The sequence below is a fragment of the Heteronotia binoei genome, chromosome 2, assembly GCF_032191835.1.
Source record: "Heteronotia binoei isolate CCM8104 ecotype False Entrance Well chromosome 2, APGP_CSIRO_Hbin_v1, whole genome shotgun sequence".
Taxonomy (NCBI): Eukaryota; Metazoa; Chordata; class Lepidosauria; order Squamata; family Gekkonidae; genus Heteronotia; species Heteronotia binoei.
In genome coordinates, this window is record NC_083224.1 from 192,385,775 (window position 1) to 192,403,659 (window position 17,885).

At 52.2% G+C, this 17,885-nt stretch overlaps 1 protein-coding gene across 1 annotated transcript; it reads right to left on the reverse strand.

Moving 5' to 3' along the window:
- Positions 1–12,711: 12,711 nt before the first annotated feature.
- On the reverse strand, positions 12,712–14,016 carry JUND (JunD proto-oncogene, AP-1 transcription factor subunit). The gene has a single exon (XM_060232762.1). The coding sequence runs from the start codon at positions 13,971–13,973 to the stop codon at positions 13,116–13,118; it is 858 nt and encodes a 285-aa protein (XP_060088745.1). The 5' UTR covers positions 13,974–14,016; the 3' UTR covers positions 12,712–13,115.
- Positions 14,017–17,885: the final 3,869 nt, after the last annotated feature.

Here is a 17,885-nt window from a genome sequence, read left to right on the forward strand (position 1 = left end):
AGCGGGCGGGAGTGGTTACCAGCCCGGGTGTTGCGGGTCACCGGGTCCCGCTCTTACGAGGTCTTACGAGAGCCAGTTTGGTGTAGGGTTAAGTGTGCAGACTCTTATCTGGGAGAACCGGGTTTGATTCCCCACTCCTCCACTTGCACCTGCTGGAATGGTCTTGGGTCAGCCGTAGCTCTGGCAGAGGTTGTCCTTGAAAGGGCAGCTGCTGTGAGAGCCCTCTCAGCCCCACCTACCTCACAGGGTGTCTATTGTGGGGGGAGAAGATATAGGAGATTGTAAGCCGCTCTGAGTCTCTGATTCAGAGAGAAGGGCGGGATATAAATCTGCAGTCTTCTTCTTCTTCTTGTCAGAGGGGGGCCAGAAGCGCATCACAGCCAGTGGTCGACTGGCCAGAGTGTCAGTTTGTGCAATGACAAGTGGGCTTCCTTAAACAAGAGACAACATGTTAAAAATGTTAATGACCTTTTAGTACCTTGAAAAGACAGTAGCAGTATTATTACTGTTAACGCAACTAAAATGTATGTTGGATTTAGGGCTGCCAGCCTCCAGGCTTTTACAACATCTCCAATTGGCAGAGATCAGCTCCCCTGAAGAAAATGCAATCGGTACTTACATTTAGTATCGACTGTATACTGCCAGTAATATGTACAATAGATGTACACTGTAATTACTAATATATTTATTTCTCAAAAGTTTTAATTGTACCTTTTCCCCACTTAAATGAGCCCCGCGGTGCAGAGTGTTAACGCTGCAGTACTGCAGTCCTAAGCTCTGCTCACGACCTGAGTTTGATCCCCGGAAGAAGCTGGGTTTTCAGGTAGCCAGCTCGAGGTTGACTCAGCCTTCCATCCTTCCGAGGTCGGTCAAAGGAGTCCCCCGCTTGCTGGGGGGAAAGCGGAGAGGACCGGGGAAGGCAAGGGCAAACCATTCCGTAAAAAGTCTGCCGTGAAAACGTTGTGAAAGCAACGTCACCCCAGAGTCGGAAACGACTGGTGCTTGCACAGAGGACTACCTTTACCTTTATCTCCCCCCCCCTCCCACTTATGTATTTTTTGAAAATTTTATTTATTTATTACAAACATTACATGATAGCCTTATAGTTGTGGGTCGGCCCCCTTTGTCTCCTGGCAACCAATGTTTTTAGACCCATTCCGCCACTGGGCACAGCAGCCCATCCACAAGTTCTCCTATGGCAGGGATGGCCAATGATAGCCCTCCAGATGTTTTTTTTTGCCTACAACTCCCATCAGCCCCAGCCAGCATGGCCAATGGCTGGGGCTGATGGGAGTTGTAGGCAAAAAACATTTGGAGAGCTACCCTTGGCCACCCCTGTCCTATGGCATTGATTCATGTGGTCAGATCAGTGTGTGGAAATCTTCTGAGCGAAGTGAAAATGGAACAAGATAAGAAAGGCTCCGGAAGCATGAAACATAAATGTTCAGGAAGGTGTTTTCATAAACGGAACAGAGATGGAACGAAGAGAATTTGGGAAGAAGGCCCTCTTCTCTTTATGTAAGGTTTTTATTTGACCGGAAGCCACGTTTCTTTCCTCCCTGCTTTGTATGGCATTGCTTAGCAGAAGTATACAGGCTTCCCCACTCCTTCACTTGCAGCTGCTGGAATGGGCTTGGGTCAGCCATAGCTCTCTTATCTGGGAGAACCAGGTTTGATTCCCCACTCCTCCACTTGCAGCTGCTGGAATGGCCTTGGGTCAGCCATAGCTCTGGCAGAGGTTGTCCATGAAAGGGCAGCTGCTGTGAGAGCCCTCTCAGCCCCACCCAGTTCACAGGGTGCCTGTTGTGGGGGAGGAAGGGAAAGGAGATTGTAGGCCGCTCTGAGACTCTGTCCTTGAAAGGACACCTGCTGTGAGAGCTCTCTCAGCCCCAGCCACCTCATAGGGTGTCTGTTGTGGGGGAGAAAGGGAAAGAAGATTGTGAGCTGCTCCGAGACTCTGTCCTTGAAAGGGCAGCTTCTGGGAGAGCTCTCTCAGCCCCACTCGACTCACAGGGTGTCTGTTGCGGGGGAGGAAGGGAAAGGAGATTGTAGGCCACTCTGAGACTCTGTCCTTGAAAGGGCAGCTTCTGGGAGAGCTCTCTCAGCCCCACCCACCTCACAGGGTGTCTGTTGTGGGGGAGGAAGGTAGAAGAGATTGTGACTGCTCTGAGACTGAGATTCAGAGTATAAGGCAGGATATAAATCCAAAATCATCTTCTTCCGTGGTCAGTAAAATGAGTACCCAGCTTGCTGGGAGTGGGGGGAAGTGTAATCTAGCACACAAAAGCTTACATTCTGAATAAAACCATGTTGGTTTTAAAGGTGCAACTTGTGACTCTTTTAACCTGCTAAAAAAAAAAAAACATTTCCACAACTCTGCATACTAACTCAGCGTTCACTTTTTCTATATTTAGGACTGCTTGCCATACCACCCTATTGTCTGAAGAAGTGTGCTTGTAGCACGTGAAAGTTTACATTCTGAATGAAACTTCGCTGGCCTTAACGGCGCCACTAGACTCTTGCTTTATTCATAAGTAGTAACAAAGAGGATGGGGAGTCGTGATTCATGAAGTGCTTCATTAAGCCACTAGGGGGCAGCTGCTGGCTCTAAAAGATCACTAGACCAATTCTTCCTAACGTGAGAATAAAGATGGCTGAAAAGTGAACCAGTCAGACTGCTCTCTGAACTCCTTGGAGGGCAGGATAAAAATGCAACCCACATTGAAATTGGGAGAGCCAGTTTGGTGTAGTGGTGAAGTGTGCGGACTCTTATCTGGGAGAACTGGGTTTGATTCCCCACACCTCCACTTGCAGCTGCTAGAATGGCCTTGGGTCATCCAGAGCTCTGGCAGAGGTTGTCCTTGAAAGGGCAGCTGCTGTGAGAGCCCTCTCCAGCCCCGCCTACCTCACTGGGTGTCTGTTGCGGGGGAGGAAGGGAAAGGAGATTGTGAGCCGCTCTGAGACTCTTCGGAGTGGAGGGCGGGATACAAATCCAATATCTTGTTCTTTGCAAGGAAACCCAAGTTCAGGACTCTACCTGAGAGCCCTGTCATCCCCCCCCACACACACACACAGCTGCTCCAAATCCTTTATACCTCTGATCAGGGGCTGTTTTGTAGAAAAATAGGTAATGGAGCTCATTAGAATAGCATATGTTGCCCCCCCCCAGCCAAAAGCAACCCGATGTAAGACAGGAGAGCCCCAGGCGAGCGAGGCCTGCTTGGGCTGACTAGAGATCCAGCCAACCCAAGCAGGCCTCGCTCACCTGGGGCCCTCCCCACAATCAAAAGGCCAGCAAGCCACCCAAAATCCCACAAGAAGTGGAGAAAGGGTGGCATGGGCTTCTCCAGGGGTTCACGAGGGCTGCTGGGGGTGTGGCAAAGCCCCTTGTGGCTGGCAGGCTGCCCCCTCTCCTAATCCAGGGATTGTTATGCAGCTGCACCTGCTATTCAATGGACAAGGGAGGGAGGTGGGGAGGAAGAGGGGGAACCCTCAGAAAGGCTGGCCTCAGATCAGCTGGCAGCAGAAAGAGCTGCTGAAGTGCTCCTAAAAGGTGTGTGGGGGGGGGAGGGAATGGCTTGATCTGGTACCCCCAGCTTCTGTTTGCAAAGCCAAAATGTTCTCTTGGGAGCCTGTGCTGGTTAAGGCTGAATTGCCTCTTGCGTTGGTGGAACCTGGGAACTGGACAGAGCAGCTCACCAGCCAGAACAGATCTAGGCAGCGTTCCCTCTAAGCTGAGTTGGTGTGAGCCAGCTCAGATTTTTAGCCTCCGGCTCACACCTTTTTGTCTTTGCTCAGGAAAAATGGCCCCAGAGCACACTAAAGACTGGGGAAGGCAATGGCAAACCACCCCGTAAAAATGTCATGAAAGCAATGGAGGGATGGTGGCTCAGTGGTAGAGCATCTGCTTGGGAAGCAGAAGGTCCCAGGTTCAATCCCCAGCATCTCCAAAAAAGGGTCCAGGCAAATAGGTATGAAAAACCTCAGCTTGAGACCCTGGAGAGCCGCTGCCAGTCTGAGAAGACAAGACTGACTTTGATGGACCAAGGGTCTGATTCAGTATAAGGCAGCTTCATATGTTCATATATGTTCAACGTTACCCCAGAGTCGGAAACGACTGGTGCTTGCGCAGGGGACCTTTCCTTTTCCCAATGCCAGCAGCTCACAAAGTAGAATTTTTGCTCACAAGACTCCACAGCTTAGAGGGAGTATTGCTTGTGACCAGTGTTCCCTCACAGCTGAGTTAGGGTGAGCTAGCTCACAGATTTTTACCCTCCAGCTCGCCCATTTTTTTGTCCGCTCAGGAAGGAGGACCCCAGAGCACACTAATTTATGCAGCAGTCCACAACTTTAATGCTAGGAGCTCACAAAGTAGAATTTTTGCTCACAAGACTCTGCAGCTTAAGAGGGAACGGTGGATCTAGGTGAGCCCATCGAAGCCAGCAAGGCAGGGGACAAAGGGGACAGCCGCCACACTCCAGCCACAGCTGCCTCAGGACTCGGAAGTTCCATCAAGACCATTATACCTGCCAAGATGAAACCAGCAATCCCCAGGAACATGCAAGGGACACCTGTGCTCAGGTAATGCAGCACAGAGCCAAAGATTGATCCAAGTGGGAGCGGTCTGGGCTCCACCCTGACCTTTAGTCCAACTTCAGAGCAGCTCAGACAGCTCCTCCCCCACCCCACTCCTCCCCGTTGCACTTTAGAAAGAGCATGGCAGGTCCAAGGTCACTTGGGTGGCAAGCAGGGATTTGAACCGGGTCTCTGTATTCCGTTCCACCACACTATTCAAGCCACAGTTGACCCCCTTTTCCCCGATCTGGTGGGGAAGGACCTTTATTAGCCTGACAGCCAGTGGTGGATAGAGTCACAAGACAGTGCCGGATTTGAAGAAGAAGAAGATATTGGATTTCTATCCCGCCCTTCACTCCGAAGAGCGGCTTACAATCTCCTTTCCCTTCCTCCCCCATAACAGACACCCTGTGAGGTGGGTGGGCTGAGAGGGCTCTCCCTGAAGCTGTCCTTTCAAGGACAGAGCCTCAGAGCGGCCTACAAGAAGGTGATGATGATGATGATACTGGATTTATATCCCACCCTCCACTCCGAAGAGTCTCAGAGCGGCTCACAATATCCTTTATCTTCCTCCCCCACAACAGACACCCTGTGAGGTGGGTGGGGCTGAGAGGGCTCTCACAGCAGCTGCCCTTTCAAGGACAACCCCTGCGAAAGCTATGGCTGACCCAAGGCCATTCCAGCAGGTGCAAGTGGAGGAGTGGGGAATCAAACCCGGTTCTCCCAGATAAGAGTCCGCACAAGACACGAACATCAGATGTTTGAGAGCCACAAGACACGAACATCAGATGTTTGAGAGCCGCAAGGAAGGAAGGAAGGGAAAACAGATGGGGGAGGGAGAGGTGGAAAGAAAGCAACTTTAACTTTAAATACATTCTCCAAGCCGCTGGCTGGCTTGGCAAAGTGATTCAGTGGAAGAAATGCCTTCTCCAAGTCGGCTGATGGGGCGTTGGGGGCTTCAACAGCCACACAATGTGTGTGAAAGAGCCACAGTTTGGCCACCACTGTTCTGGGAGGATGGCACACTTACAGAAGACTTTAAAGCTCTACAGGACCACCTGTTGTGACTGATGCTGCTCAGCCTCCCGCTAAGACAACCCATCAAAATCAGTGGCCTAAGAGAGAGCAAGGAACCCCCCTCCTCATCCTATGGAACCAGAGTTGGAAGGGACCTCCAGGGTCATCTAGTCCAAGGGTGTTGAACATGCAGTTCGGGGGCCGAATCAGGCCCCTGGAGGGCTCCTATCAGGCCCCCAAGCAACTGTCTGTCATCTGCTTTCTTCTCCCTCTCTCTTGCTTCCTTCTGCATCACACCTTGCTTTGCAAGGTTTGCTCAATCGCACAGCAGAACTACTGAGCCAAGCTTCTCTTCCTTCCATTGGATGAGGCTCCCCCCACCAATCCCTTGGGGAAGGAAGGAAAGAGCCAGAACTTCCTTTGCCCAGTTCCCTGAATCCCGTGGAAGAAATACGAAGAAAGCGTCTTTAAGACCAATGACTGCTAACGTTTTAAGCAAGTTTTAAGTTTTTTAAAAAAATATATGTGTTTGTCTGTGTCCCTTATAGAATTTATATCTCTGCTACCTGATCTTAAATAGGTACACACATGGCCCAGCTCGACATGGCCCGGCCCGACAAGGTTTCATTTATGGCGGCCCTTGTAACAAATGAGTTTGACACCCGATAGCCCAACCTCCTCCTGTCTCCCAGCGCATTTGAGTAACTTTATGCTGGCAATGGGACGGAAGGCTGCTCCTACTCCCAAGTAAGCTCCAGTGGCTTGTGAGTGGAAAGAGGCTCTCCCTAGACCACACCCCACCAGCAGGGAGACTGGATCAACATCTGGAGCAGAGGTCCATCGGTGGCTATTAGCCACAGTGTATTGTTGGAATGTATGGCTGTGAGAGCTGGACCATAAGGAAGGCCGAGCACAGAAGAAGAGATGCTTTCGAGCTGTGGTGCTGGAGAAGACTCTTGAGAGTCCCTTGGACTGCAAGAAGATCCATTCAGTCAGTCCTAAGGGAAATCAACCCAGACTGTTCCCTTCCTGGAAGGTCAGATGCTGAAGCTCAAATACTTTGGCCACCCAATGAGAAGGGAGCACTCCCTGGAGAAGACCCTGATGCTGGGAAGGACAGAAGGCCAAAGAAGAAGGGGACGGCAAAAGAGGAAATGGCTGGACAGCGTTACTGATGTAACAAACACGAATTTGAGCAGACTTCGGAGGATGGTGGAAGACATGGGGGTCTGGCATGACTTGGTCCAGGGGGTTGCAAAGAGTCAGATTCAACTGTGAGACTGAACAACAAAAAACAACGTTGTTGGAACTCTGTCTGGGGCAAACTGTGTCTCGGGAGCCACACATGGTTCTTTCCCACATATTGTGCGGCTCTTGAAGCCCCCCACCGCCCGATTGACGTAAGGCATTTGTCTCTTTAAATCACTTCTCCAAACCAAGCCATTTAAAGTTGAAGTTGCTGTCTTTCCACCTCTCCCTCCTCCAATCTATTCCCTTCCTTCCTGGTCTCAAACATCTGATGTCCATGTTCTGCAGCTCTCAAACGTCTGACATTTATTCCATATGGCTGTTACATTAAGCAAGGTTGGCCACCTCTGCTCTGTATTCTTGATGCTTGAGGGGGGCAGTGGGAGGGCTTCTAGTGTCCTGGCCCCACTGATGGACCTCCTGATGGCACCTGGGTTTTCTGGCCACTGTGTGACAGTGTTGGACTGGATGGGCCATTGGCCTGATCCAACATGGCTTCTCTTATGTTCTTATGTGACACAGAGAGTTGGACTGGAGGGGCCACTGGCCTGATCCAACATGGCTTCTCTTATGTTCTTATGTGACACAGAGAGTTGGACTGGAGGGGCCACTGGCCTGATCCAACATGGCTTCTCTTATGTTCTTATGTGACACAGAGAGTTGGACTGGAGGGGCCACTGGCCTGATCCAACATGGCTTCTCTTATGTGACACAGAGAGTTGGATTGGAGGGGCCACTGGCCTGATCCAACATGGCTTCTCTTATGTGACACAGAGTGTGCGACTGGATGGGCCATTGGCCTGATCCAACATGGCTCCTCTTGTGTCCTTATGTGACACAGAGTGTTGGGACTGGATGGGCCATTGGCCTGATCCAACGTGGCTTCTCTTATGTTATGACCCTCTCTCTTGTGGGTGGTTTTAATGCTGAACTTTCCAACCAGAACAGTAACCCTCTAAGCCCAGGCTTGAAAGGAACCAGACCCAAAATCGTAAGAGTTGAAAGGGACCTCCAGGGCCATCTAGTCCAACCCCCTGTACAATGCAGGAAACTCATAAGAGAGCCAGTTTGGTGTAGCAGTTAAGTGCGTGGACTCTTATTTGGGAGAACCGGGTTTGATTCCCCACTCCTCCACTTGCACCTGCTGGAGTGGCCTTGGGTCAGCCATAGCTCTGGCAGAGGTTGTCCTTGAAAGGGCAGCTGCTGTGAGAGTCCTCTCAGCCCACCCACCTCACAGGGTGTTTGTTGTGGGGGAGGAAGACAGAGGAGATTGTGAGCCGCTCTGAGACTCTAAGTGGAGGGTGGAATATAAATCCAATGTCGTCGTCTTCTTCATAAATACCTCCCCCTAAATTCACATTGCTGTCAGATGGCCATCTAGCCTATGTTTAAAAACCTCCAAGGAAGGAGAGCCCACCACCTCCCAAGGAGGAAGCCTGTTCCACTGAGGAACCGCTCTAACGCTCAGGAAGTTTTTCCTAATGTTGAGCTGGAAACACTTTTGATTTAATTTCAGCCCGTTGGTTCTGGTCCTACCTTCCGGGGCCACAGAAAACAATTCCACACCATCCTCTATATGACAGCCCTTCAAGTACTTGAAGATGGTGATCGTATCACCTCTCAGCCGCCTCCTCTCCAGGCTAAACATGCCCAGCTCCTTCACCCTTTCAGTTTCAGTTTATTTCAATTTATATCCTGCCCTTCCCACTGAAGTGGCTCAGGGCGGCTCACAACATATAAGTTCTAACATAAAATTTTGATTTAAAATACATCACGTTATAGCAATTAAAACAGTAATATAATAAAACGTATAAAACAAAGCGATCTATCAGAATACTACACTACAACCTTCTATAGAGTTTCCAGTGCCAGTTAGTTATAGGCCAGCCGGAAGAGGGCTGTCTTACTGGCCCTGCGGAACTGGCCAAGGTCCCGCAGGGCCCTCACCTCTTCTGGCAGCTGGTTCCACCAGTAAGGAGCCGTTACAGAAAAGGCCCTGTCTCTGGTGGATTTCAGATGGGCCTCCTTTGGCCCAGGGATAACAAGCAGATTTTGGGAGCCCGATCTCAGTATTCTCTGGAGAACATGTGGGGAGAGACGGTCCCTAAGGTAGGCAGGTCCTGGGCCATATAGGGCCTTAAAGGTAATAACCAGCACCTTGTACCGGACTCGGTATATTATTGGCAGCCAGTGCAGATCCCGGAGCCCCGGCTGAATGTGCTCCCATCTTGGGAGCCCTAATAACAGCCGGGCAGCGGCATTCTGCACTAACTGCAACTTCCGGGTTCGGCACAGGGGCAGCCCCATGTAGAGGGCATTACAGTAGTCCAACCTCGAGGTGACCGTTGCTAGATCGTCATGCTCCAGGAAAGGAGCCAACTGCCTCGCCCGCCTAAGATGAAAAAATGCGGACTTAGCAGTGGCTGCTATCTGAGCCTCCATTGTTAGGGAAGGCTCTTAGTCCTCATAGGACTTGGTCTCCAGACCCCTCACCATCTTCGTCGCCCTCCTCTGGACCTCTTCCAGCTTGTCCATATCCTTCTTAAAATGTGGTGCCCAAAACGGAACACAAGACTCCAGGTGAGGTCTTCCCAGAGCAGAGCAAAGCGATACCATCACATCACGTAATCTGGACACCAGACTCCTGCTTCTACAGCCCAAAATTGCATTTGCCTTTTTAGCCACCGCATCACACTGTTGACTCATGTTCAGCGTATGATCCACTAAGACCCCGAGATCATTTTCGCACATACTGCTTGGTGGTATGTGGGACAAGGTAGGATCCGCCAATCTGGGGACTAGCTGGCAAAACCGCCGTTTGTATTCCCATCCAGCTCCTTCACAGCCTTGCCGAGCAAGACGAATGTTCTACCCTGGGAATGCAAACACTGCAAAACAAGGTTTGGGTGTGTGCAGAAATGTTGTTTGGGCTGTATACCGGCCAACCATTCCACCCACCCCAGGGGGGTTCTCTTGCATGAAGAAAGGCCAAGAAGCTGCTTAGCAGACAGCAGCTGTGACTGAGGCCTGGCCTTGTCAGTGTTCACGGCCCACTTAGGCAAATTTTGACCCTCAGCATCCGGGAAAACCACTGAGCCATCCAAGAGAGACTCAGCCACCTCTGGCAACAGAGACAGCTTCTAGTTTTTGCCTTCGCATCAGGTTGCGATAGCTTCAATGGGGGCCAAACATATACAGTCGGGACTCACTGCCACCAAGCAGCAGAGTTTAGAAGAATCACGAGAGAAGTTCTTGAACCCTTGTCTGAGAGAGCTAAAAGCAGATCCCAGAAAAAAACTCGCAAGAACAGAGGCAGACCGTCTCCTCCAGGCAGGAAGCTCACAAACAAGCATGGACTTCCCAGGGTACAGAACATAAGAGAAGCCATGTTGGATCAGGCCACTAGAGGCCCTCCCACTGTTCCTCCCCAAGCACCAAGAATACAGAGCATCACTGCCCCAGACAGAACATAAAAGAAGCCATGTTGGATCAGGCCAATGGCCCATCCAGTCCAGCACTGTGTCACACGCACACAGTGTCCTATATATACACACACACGCACACTGTGGCTAATAGCCACTGATGGACCTCTTCTCCATATTGTTATCCAATCCCTTCTTGAAGCTGGCTATGCTTGTAGCCGCCACCACCTCCTGTGGCAGTGAATTCCATATGTTAATCACCCCTTGGGTGAAGGACTTCCTTTTATCCGTTTTAACCTGACTGCTCAGCAATTTCATCGAATGCCCACGAGTTCTTGTATTGTGAGAAAGGGAGAAAAATACTTTCTCTGCTTTCTCCATCCCATGCATAACCTGGTAAACCTCTCTCATGTCACCCCGCAGTCGACGCTTCTCCAAGCTAAAGAGCCCCAAGCGTTTTAACCTTTCTTCATAGGGAAAGTGTTCCAAACCTTTAATCATTCTAGTTGCCCCTTTCTGGACTTTTTCCAATGCTACAATATCCTTTTTGAGGTGCGGTGACCAGAACTGAACACTGCTGGAAGCAAACACCGATACCTGACAATCACAGTGCTGCTAAATCTACGACAACAGAAAAAAACAGATATTACACCATCCAACCCCAAAAGAAACAAGACACTACTTGGCCCGCCTCAAATACTGCACTGTGTCCTGGGACCTTTTGCTTAATACGCAGTAACAGCTAACAATAGAATTTACTTCGACTGAATTGGCATTTACCCACCATTACTAATACAACTTACGGTTAAACAGCGCCTACCATTGTTGTATGATATTGCTTTATATGTTTTTATCTATGATATATTTTATATTTTTATCTTACAGCTTACTGACACTGGTCTTTAAGACCTTTCCATGTGAGCCGCCCTGAGCCAGGTTTGGCAGGGAGGGCGGGATATACGTCGAATAAACAAACAAACATGAAACTTCTTAGTTGCCCCGGTTAAATATCCAGTCATATTTAAAGCAGTGGTATATCCCAGGGCTTCTTTTCCGGAAAAAGAGTCACTGGAACTCTCGAGAGGGAAATGAAGGAGAAACACACAGGTGCCCCTTTGTGGACTATTAAACATTTTTTGGAGAATTTTGTTTCTACGAAGAGGTTCCGGAACTCCATTCTGCCATGTTCCCGAAAGACCTGGCGTAGCCAAGCGTCCGGCAGAATCCTCCTAGGTTCAGCTCTGGCCGCTCAGCATTTTCTATAAGGAACCGGCTCTTGCAGCCAGGCATTTTTGAAGAACGCAACACCCAAACTGAGAAGGAGGCTTGAGGAGTTGAGGTGAGGGATAAAAGTAAAGGTAAAAGGGGAAGCACCAGTTGTTTCCAACTCTGGGGTGACGTTACATTGCAATGTTTTCACGGCAGACTTTTTAAGGGGTGGTTTGCCTTCCTCAGTCCTCTACACCAGGGGTTCCCAACCCCCGGGCCGTGGACTGGTACTGGTCCATAGCCTGTTAGCAACCGGGCCATGAGTTGTATAATTATTTCATTATATATTACAATGTAGTAATAAGAAGACGACATTGGATTTGTATCCTGCCCTCCACTCCAAATCTCAGAGTGGCTCACAATCTCCTTTCCCTTCCTCCCCCACAACAGACACCCTGTGAGGTGGGTGGAGCTAAGAGAGTTCTCCCAGAAGCTGCCCTTTCAAGGACAGTCTCAGAGCGGCTCACAATCTCCTTTCCCTTCCTCCCCCACAACAGACACCCTTGTGAGGTGGGTGGGGCTGAGAGAGCTCTCCCAGAAGCTGCCCCTTCAAGGACAGCTCTGTGAGAGCTACGGCTGACCCCAAGACCATTCCAGCAGCTGCAAGTAGAGGAGTGTGGATTCAAACCCGGTTCCCCCAGGTAAGAGTCCGGACACTTAACGATCACACCAAAATAAAGTGCACAACTGTATCATTCCCCCCAACACTCCCCCTCCGGTCCGTGGAAAAATTGCCTTCCACAAAACTGGTCCCCGGTGCCAAGGTTGGGGACCGCTGTTCTACACTTTCCCCCCATAAAGTTGGGTACTCATTTGACTGACCATGGAAGGCAGAGTCAACCTCAGGCTGGCGACCTGAACCCAGCTTCCACCGGGATCGAGCTCAGTACTGCGGCTTTACCACTCTGTGCCACCAGGGAGGGGGGTGGGGAATAAAAGTGCCAACTTCCTAACAAAACAAAAAAAAGTCGACCCCCCCCTCCTTCGCATTCAGTTCCTCGGAAAGGCACCAGAGGGCGCTTGCTGCACAGTCCGGGGTTGCAGCGACCAGAGGCTCAAAATGGAACCGTCGAAAGAGGGAAACCACCCCGGCGCGCGGGGAGAGATGGGAGCCTCCGACATCCTGTCCCAAAGCAACCCCTCCCCTTCAACCCCTCCCAGCCAAAAACCAGACGAGGCGTTTTAACTCCTGCAACGAGATTTATGGAATGTGATGCATACAAGGACGAAAATAAAAGAGAGAGAAAGAGAGAGAGAGAGAAAGAGAAAAAACAGGGGCCCTGGACGAGGAGAAAGAAAGGAAAACAACCGGGGCCGGATATATTAACATAAATAGGGTCAAGGCGAGGCCCTGTTTCGGCAGCAGGGAGGCGCCGAGCCCAAGTCCTGGGCCGAACCACGACGGGGGAAGGGGGGAGGGCGTCGTCGAGGCGGGCTCCCCCTCCCCTCGAGGGCCGGCTGCGTCCATGCAAAGGGGGGGGGGGGGGCTGCAGTCCTTCCGCCTCCCCAGGCCCGCGAGTGGCAGGGTCCGTTCCAAGCGCCTCCCCGTCGAGGCGAGCCCGGTCCCCGGGTCCGTCGGGGGGCTCAGTAGGCGGGCACGGGGTGGGGCTGGGGCAGGAGCTGGCAGCCGCTGTTGACGTGGCTGAGGACCTTCTGCTTGAGCTGGGCCACCTGCTCGCGGAGGAGGTTGGCGGTGGAGGCGAGCTCGGTGTTCTGGCTTTTGAGGCTCTTGACCTTCTCCTCGAGGCGGGAGATGCGCTCCAGCTTCCGCCGGCGGCACTTGGAGGCCGCGATGCGGTTGCGCAGCCGCTTGCGCTCCGCCTTGATGCGCTCCTGCGTGTCCATGTCGATGGGCGACAGCGGCGGGCTGTCGCCGAAGCTCGCCACCTCGGGCACCGTCTGCGGCTCGTCCTTGGGCGGAGGCCCGCCGGGCAGCCTCGAGGCGCCGCCGCCGAAGGGACCCCCGTCGGGCGCGTAGCCGCCGAAGCTGCTGAGGTTGGCGTAGACGGGCGGCTCCGGGACCGGGCCGGCGGGGGAAGGCAGCGGGGGAGCCCCGACGACGCCGCCGAGCTGGTTCTGCTGGTGCAGGTCCTCCAGCGCCTTGACGAAGCCGGCGGCGAACTCCTGCTCGTCGGGGCCCTTGGCGAAGGGGAAGGCGCCGCCGCTGGTCGGCGTGGTGGTCACCAGCCCGTTGGACTGGATGATGAGCCGCTCCAGCTCGGGCGAGGCCAGCTTGAGGAGGCCCAGCTCCGACGGCGAGGAGGCGGCGGAGGAGGCCGAGAGGAGCGCCGCGCCGTCGGGCCCTTTGAGCACCTGCTCGCCCAGCGCCAGGGCCAGCGCGTCCTTCTTCATCATGCTGCCGTCGGGGAAGGGCTGCTGCAGCGGGCTGCGGGGCGCCAGCGCGGCCGTCAACACCTCGTCATGGTAGAAGGGAATGTCCATCCTCGCCCCCGCCGGCTGCGGCGGGGGACCCGGAGCCCGCTCGCCCGGCTCGACGGAGGAAGACCGGCCCACCGACCGACCGACCGGCCCACCGACGTGGTGCAAACGCCGCGCTCTCTGCAAACCTCCTTCCCCTCCGCCGCCCGCGCGTCTAAGGCGCCCGCCGCGCGCCTCCCCGCCCTTTTATAGCCTCCGCCGGCCCGATGAGCTCACCGCCCGCGCCTCCCATTGGCCGCGGATGACGTCTGGCGAGGAAAGCGATTTGCATAAGGGGCTGGGCGGGGGGGGGGATTGCCACGCCCCACCTCCCCGCTGGCGCCCCCGTCGCCCGGGCGACCGGCTCCGTCAACTGCACAACAGCGCGCGGCCTCCTGGGCTGACGTCACCGGGCCCACGTGGGGGTTTGCGGCAGGGCGGGGCGGCCAGGAGCACGGAGGGTGGTTATGAATAATATTCCTTTGCTCTTCGATTTAGACCCAAGTGGGCGGCCGTGTTGGTCTGAAGCAGCGGAGCAAAGTAGGAGTCAAATGCACCTTCAAGACCAACACACTTTTATTCAGAATTTGTAAGCTTTTGTGTGTGCGTGCACACTTCATCAGACCAGGAATCCGGTACAGTGAGCACAGCTCCATATAGCTGGTAGGCAGTGGTTCGGAATGCAAAGTGGTACAAATTTAAGATCCAGTGACAGAACTACTCAAATAGGGATATTGGCTGTTTATCTCGTGACGTACTAAACCCATCTTCCACTATATTTTAATGTGTTTTTCTCCAAATGGCAAACCATATGTATGTTACATGTTAAAAAGTAAATTAGTTGGATGGGAAAACAGATATAAATACCCTCTTTTTGGCCCAGGCTTATAACAATAGAGCAATTAACAGACATACATTTTGATATATTGCTGTTGTATTGCTTTCTCGTGCTCATGCTACCCAGATCAAAGGTTTGCTCAATTTGTTAATTTTACTATTCTGTCCTTGGATCTTAAATTTGTACCATTTTGCATTCTAAACCACTGCCTACCAGCTATACGGTCGCTCCTCTCTGCGCTGGATTCCTCATCTGAAGAAGTGTGCTTAGAGCACACGAAAAGCTTACATTCAGAATAAAACTTCGTTGGTCTTAAAGGTGGTTCTGGACTCCTGCTTTATTCCTTTCCTTTATTTGTTAGCTTCTTTGACCCATGGTCTTAAGCTCAGCGCAGTAAGTAGGACATCGAATAAGACTGCAAACAAAGGCAAATTTACAGGGAACAAAATTCGGCAAGTTTAAAAATAAGTTAAAAACAAAAATTACATAGCATTGCAATTAAATTCATAAAAACCCCTTGGCATTTATTTATTTTTTGGATAATATAATATTGATAACAATCGTAGCAGCACTACGCAGGTACCGAGGATAACCTACTCCTGGCCCAGACTTAAGAATCAAGAACAAGAAGCACAATACTCAGGGTTAACACAAGCTGTATAATAAATTGTATTAAAGAGCAGGCCTCAGATTCAGTGGGAGCTCACAGGAGCACAGCTCCTGAACCTTTCTGAGAGTTACTCCTCCTGAGAGTTCCACCTCCTTGTCCATTGAATAGGAGCTGCAGCTGCATAACAATCCCTGGATGAGCTCCACCACCTATTTTTCTACAAAATGACTGCTGTTAAAGCAGGGGTGGAAAACCTTTTTTCTGCCAAGGGCCATATGGATATTTATAACGTCATTGGCGGGCCGTAAAAAATTATCGACTTAAAAAACAGTGCTCCGCCGAGGGAGAATGATTCGGGCCAGCAAAATTAATGCAAATAATTGTTTTCCTATTTGAAGTCATGTGAGGAGAGCCTAATCTGGCACACACACACACATACATGGCCCGCAGCCCTAGGCAAATGCATAGGTCCAGGGCTTTTTTGTAGAAAAAGCCCAGCAGGAACTCAGTAGCACATTAGACCACATTCCCTAATGTGAGCATATTAGGTCACACACTCATTAGCATATTAGGCCACACCCTCTGGGATGATCAAGTGCAAACTGAACTGTGACAGTAACTTTTCCAGGCCCTGCAGCAATTCTGGCCGAACAGCCAGCCAGGCCCCTGGTAGGCTGCCGCACAGTACATCTGGGCCCTGTGATCCCTGCCTGGCCCTGGGGAAGAAGAAGAAGATATTGGATTTATATCCCACCCTCCACCCCAAAGAGTCTCAGAGCAGCTCACAATCTCCTTTCCCTTCCTCCCCCATAACAGACACCCTGTGAGGCGGGTGGGGCTGAGAGAGCTCTCCCAGAAGCTGCCCTTTCAAGGACAGTCTCAGAGCAGCCTACAATCTCTTTTCCCTTCCTCCCCCACAATAGACACCCTGTGAGGTGGGTGGGGCTGGAGAGGGCTCTCCCAGCAGCTGGCCTTTCAAGGACAGAGTCTCAGAGCAGCCTACTATCTCCTTTTCCTTTCTCCCCCACAACAGACACCCTGTGAGGTGGGTGGGGCTGGAGAGGGCTCTCCCAGCAGCTGCCCTTTCAAGGACAGAGGCTCAGAGCGGCCTACAATCTCCTTTCCTTCTTCCCCCACAACAGACACCCTGTGAGGTGGGTGGGGCTGGAGAAGGCTCTCCCAGCAGCTGCCCTTTCAAGGACAGAGGCTCAGAGCGGCCTACTATCTCCTTTTCCTTTCTCCCCCACAACAGACACCCTGTGAGGCGGGTAGGGCTGAGAGAGCTCTCCCAGAAGCTGCCCTTTCAAGGACAGTCTCAGAGCAGCCTACAATCTCCTTTCCCTTCCTCCCCCACAACAGACACCCTGTGAGGTGGGTGGGGCTGGAGAGGGCTCTCCCAGAAGCTGCCCTTTCAAGGACAGTCTCAGAGCAGCCTACAATCTCTTTTCCCTTCCTCCCCCACAATAGACACCCTGTGAGGTGGGTGGGGCTGGAGAGGGCTCTCCCAGCAGCTGGCCTTTCAAGGACAGAGTCTCAGAGCAGCCTACTATCTCCTTTTCCTTTCTCCCCCACAACAGACACCCTGTGAGGTGGGTGGGGCTGGAGAGGGCTCTCCCAGCAGCTGCCCTTTCAAGGACAGAGGCTCAGAGCGGCCTACTATCTCCTTTTCCTTTCTCCCCCACAACAGACACCCTGTGAGGCGGGTAGGGCTGAGAGAACTCTCCCAGAAGCTGCCCTTTCAAGGACAGTCTCAGAGCAGCCTACAATCTCCTTTCCCTTCCTCCCCCACAACAGACACCCTGTGAAGTGGGTGGGGCTGGAGAGGGCTCTCCCAGCAGCTGCCCTTTCAGGGACAACCTCTGCCAGAGCTATGGCTGACCCAAGGCCATTCCAGCAGGTGCAAGAGGCGGAGTGGGGAATCAAACCCGGTTCTCCCAGATAAGAGTCGGCACATTTAACCACTACACCAAACTGGTCAGCCAGGCCCCAGTGAGGCTGCCACGTGGCTCAGTTCTGTCCACCAATCCCCGAGGGCCACCCCTAGTGACCTCGAGGGCTGTACACAGCCCTCGGCACAGAGGTTCCCCACCCCTGTGTTAAAGAGAAATAAAGAACAATGTGACTGTAAATTTCTTATACACTGCAAAGGAAACGAATCCCATCCCTGATCCCCTCATCTGACGAAGTGTGCTTTTAGTGCACGAAAGTTGACGTTCCAAATAAAACTTGGTCGGTCTTAGAGGTGCCACTGGACCCCTGCTTTGTTCTCCAGATGTGTAGCTCGTCTCTATTTTTCTAAGCTTTTTGGCCATTAACCGGCTTGTTTGCTTGACAGGGCCAAGAGGGCAATGGAAAAAGAAGAGCTCTCTCCACAGAACCCACAGAGCGGAGCGTTGCAGCCTCAAAGGTTGGGGGTGCCCCCTGGACCTGCCGAAGTGCGAGGACTTCCCCTCTACAGGCCAGAAGAGAACCTTGCAGGCGTCGCCGG

Bases quoted from the DNA above. Each gene is read 5' to 3' on its own strand.
- JUND (XM_060232762.1), bottom strand. From the start codon at position 13,973: ATGGACATTCCCTTCTACCATGACGAGGTGTTGACGGCCGCGCTGGCG.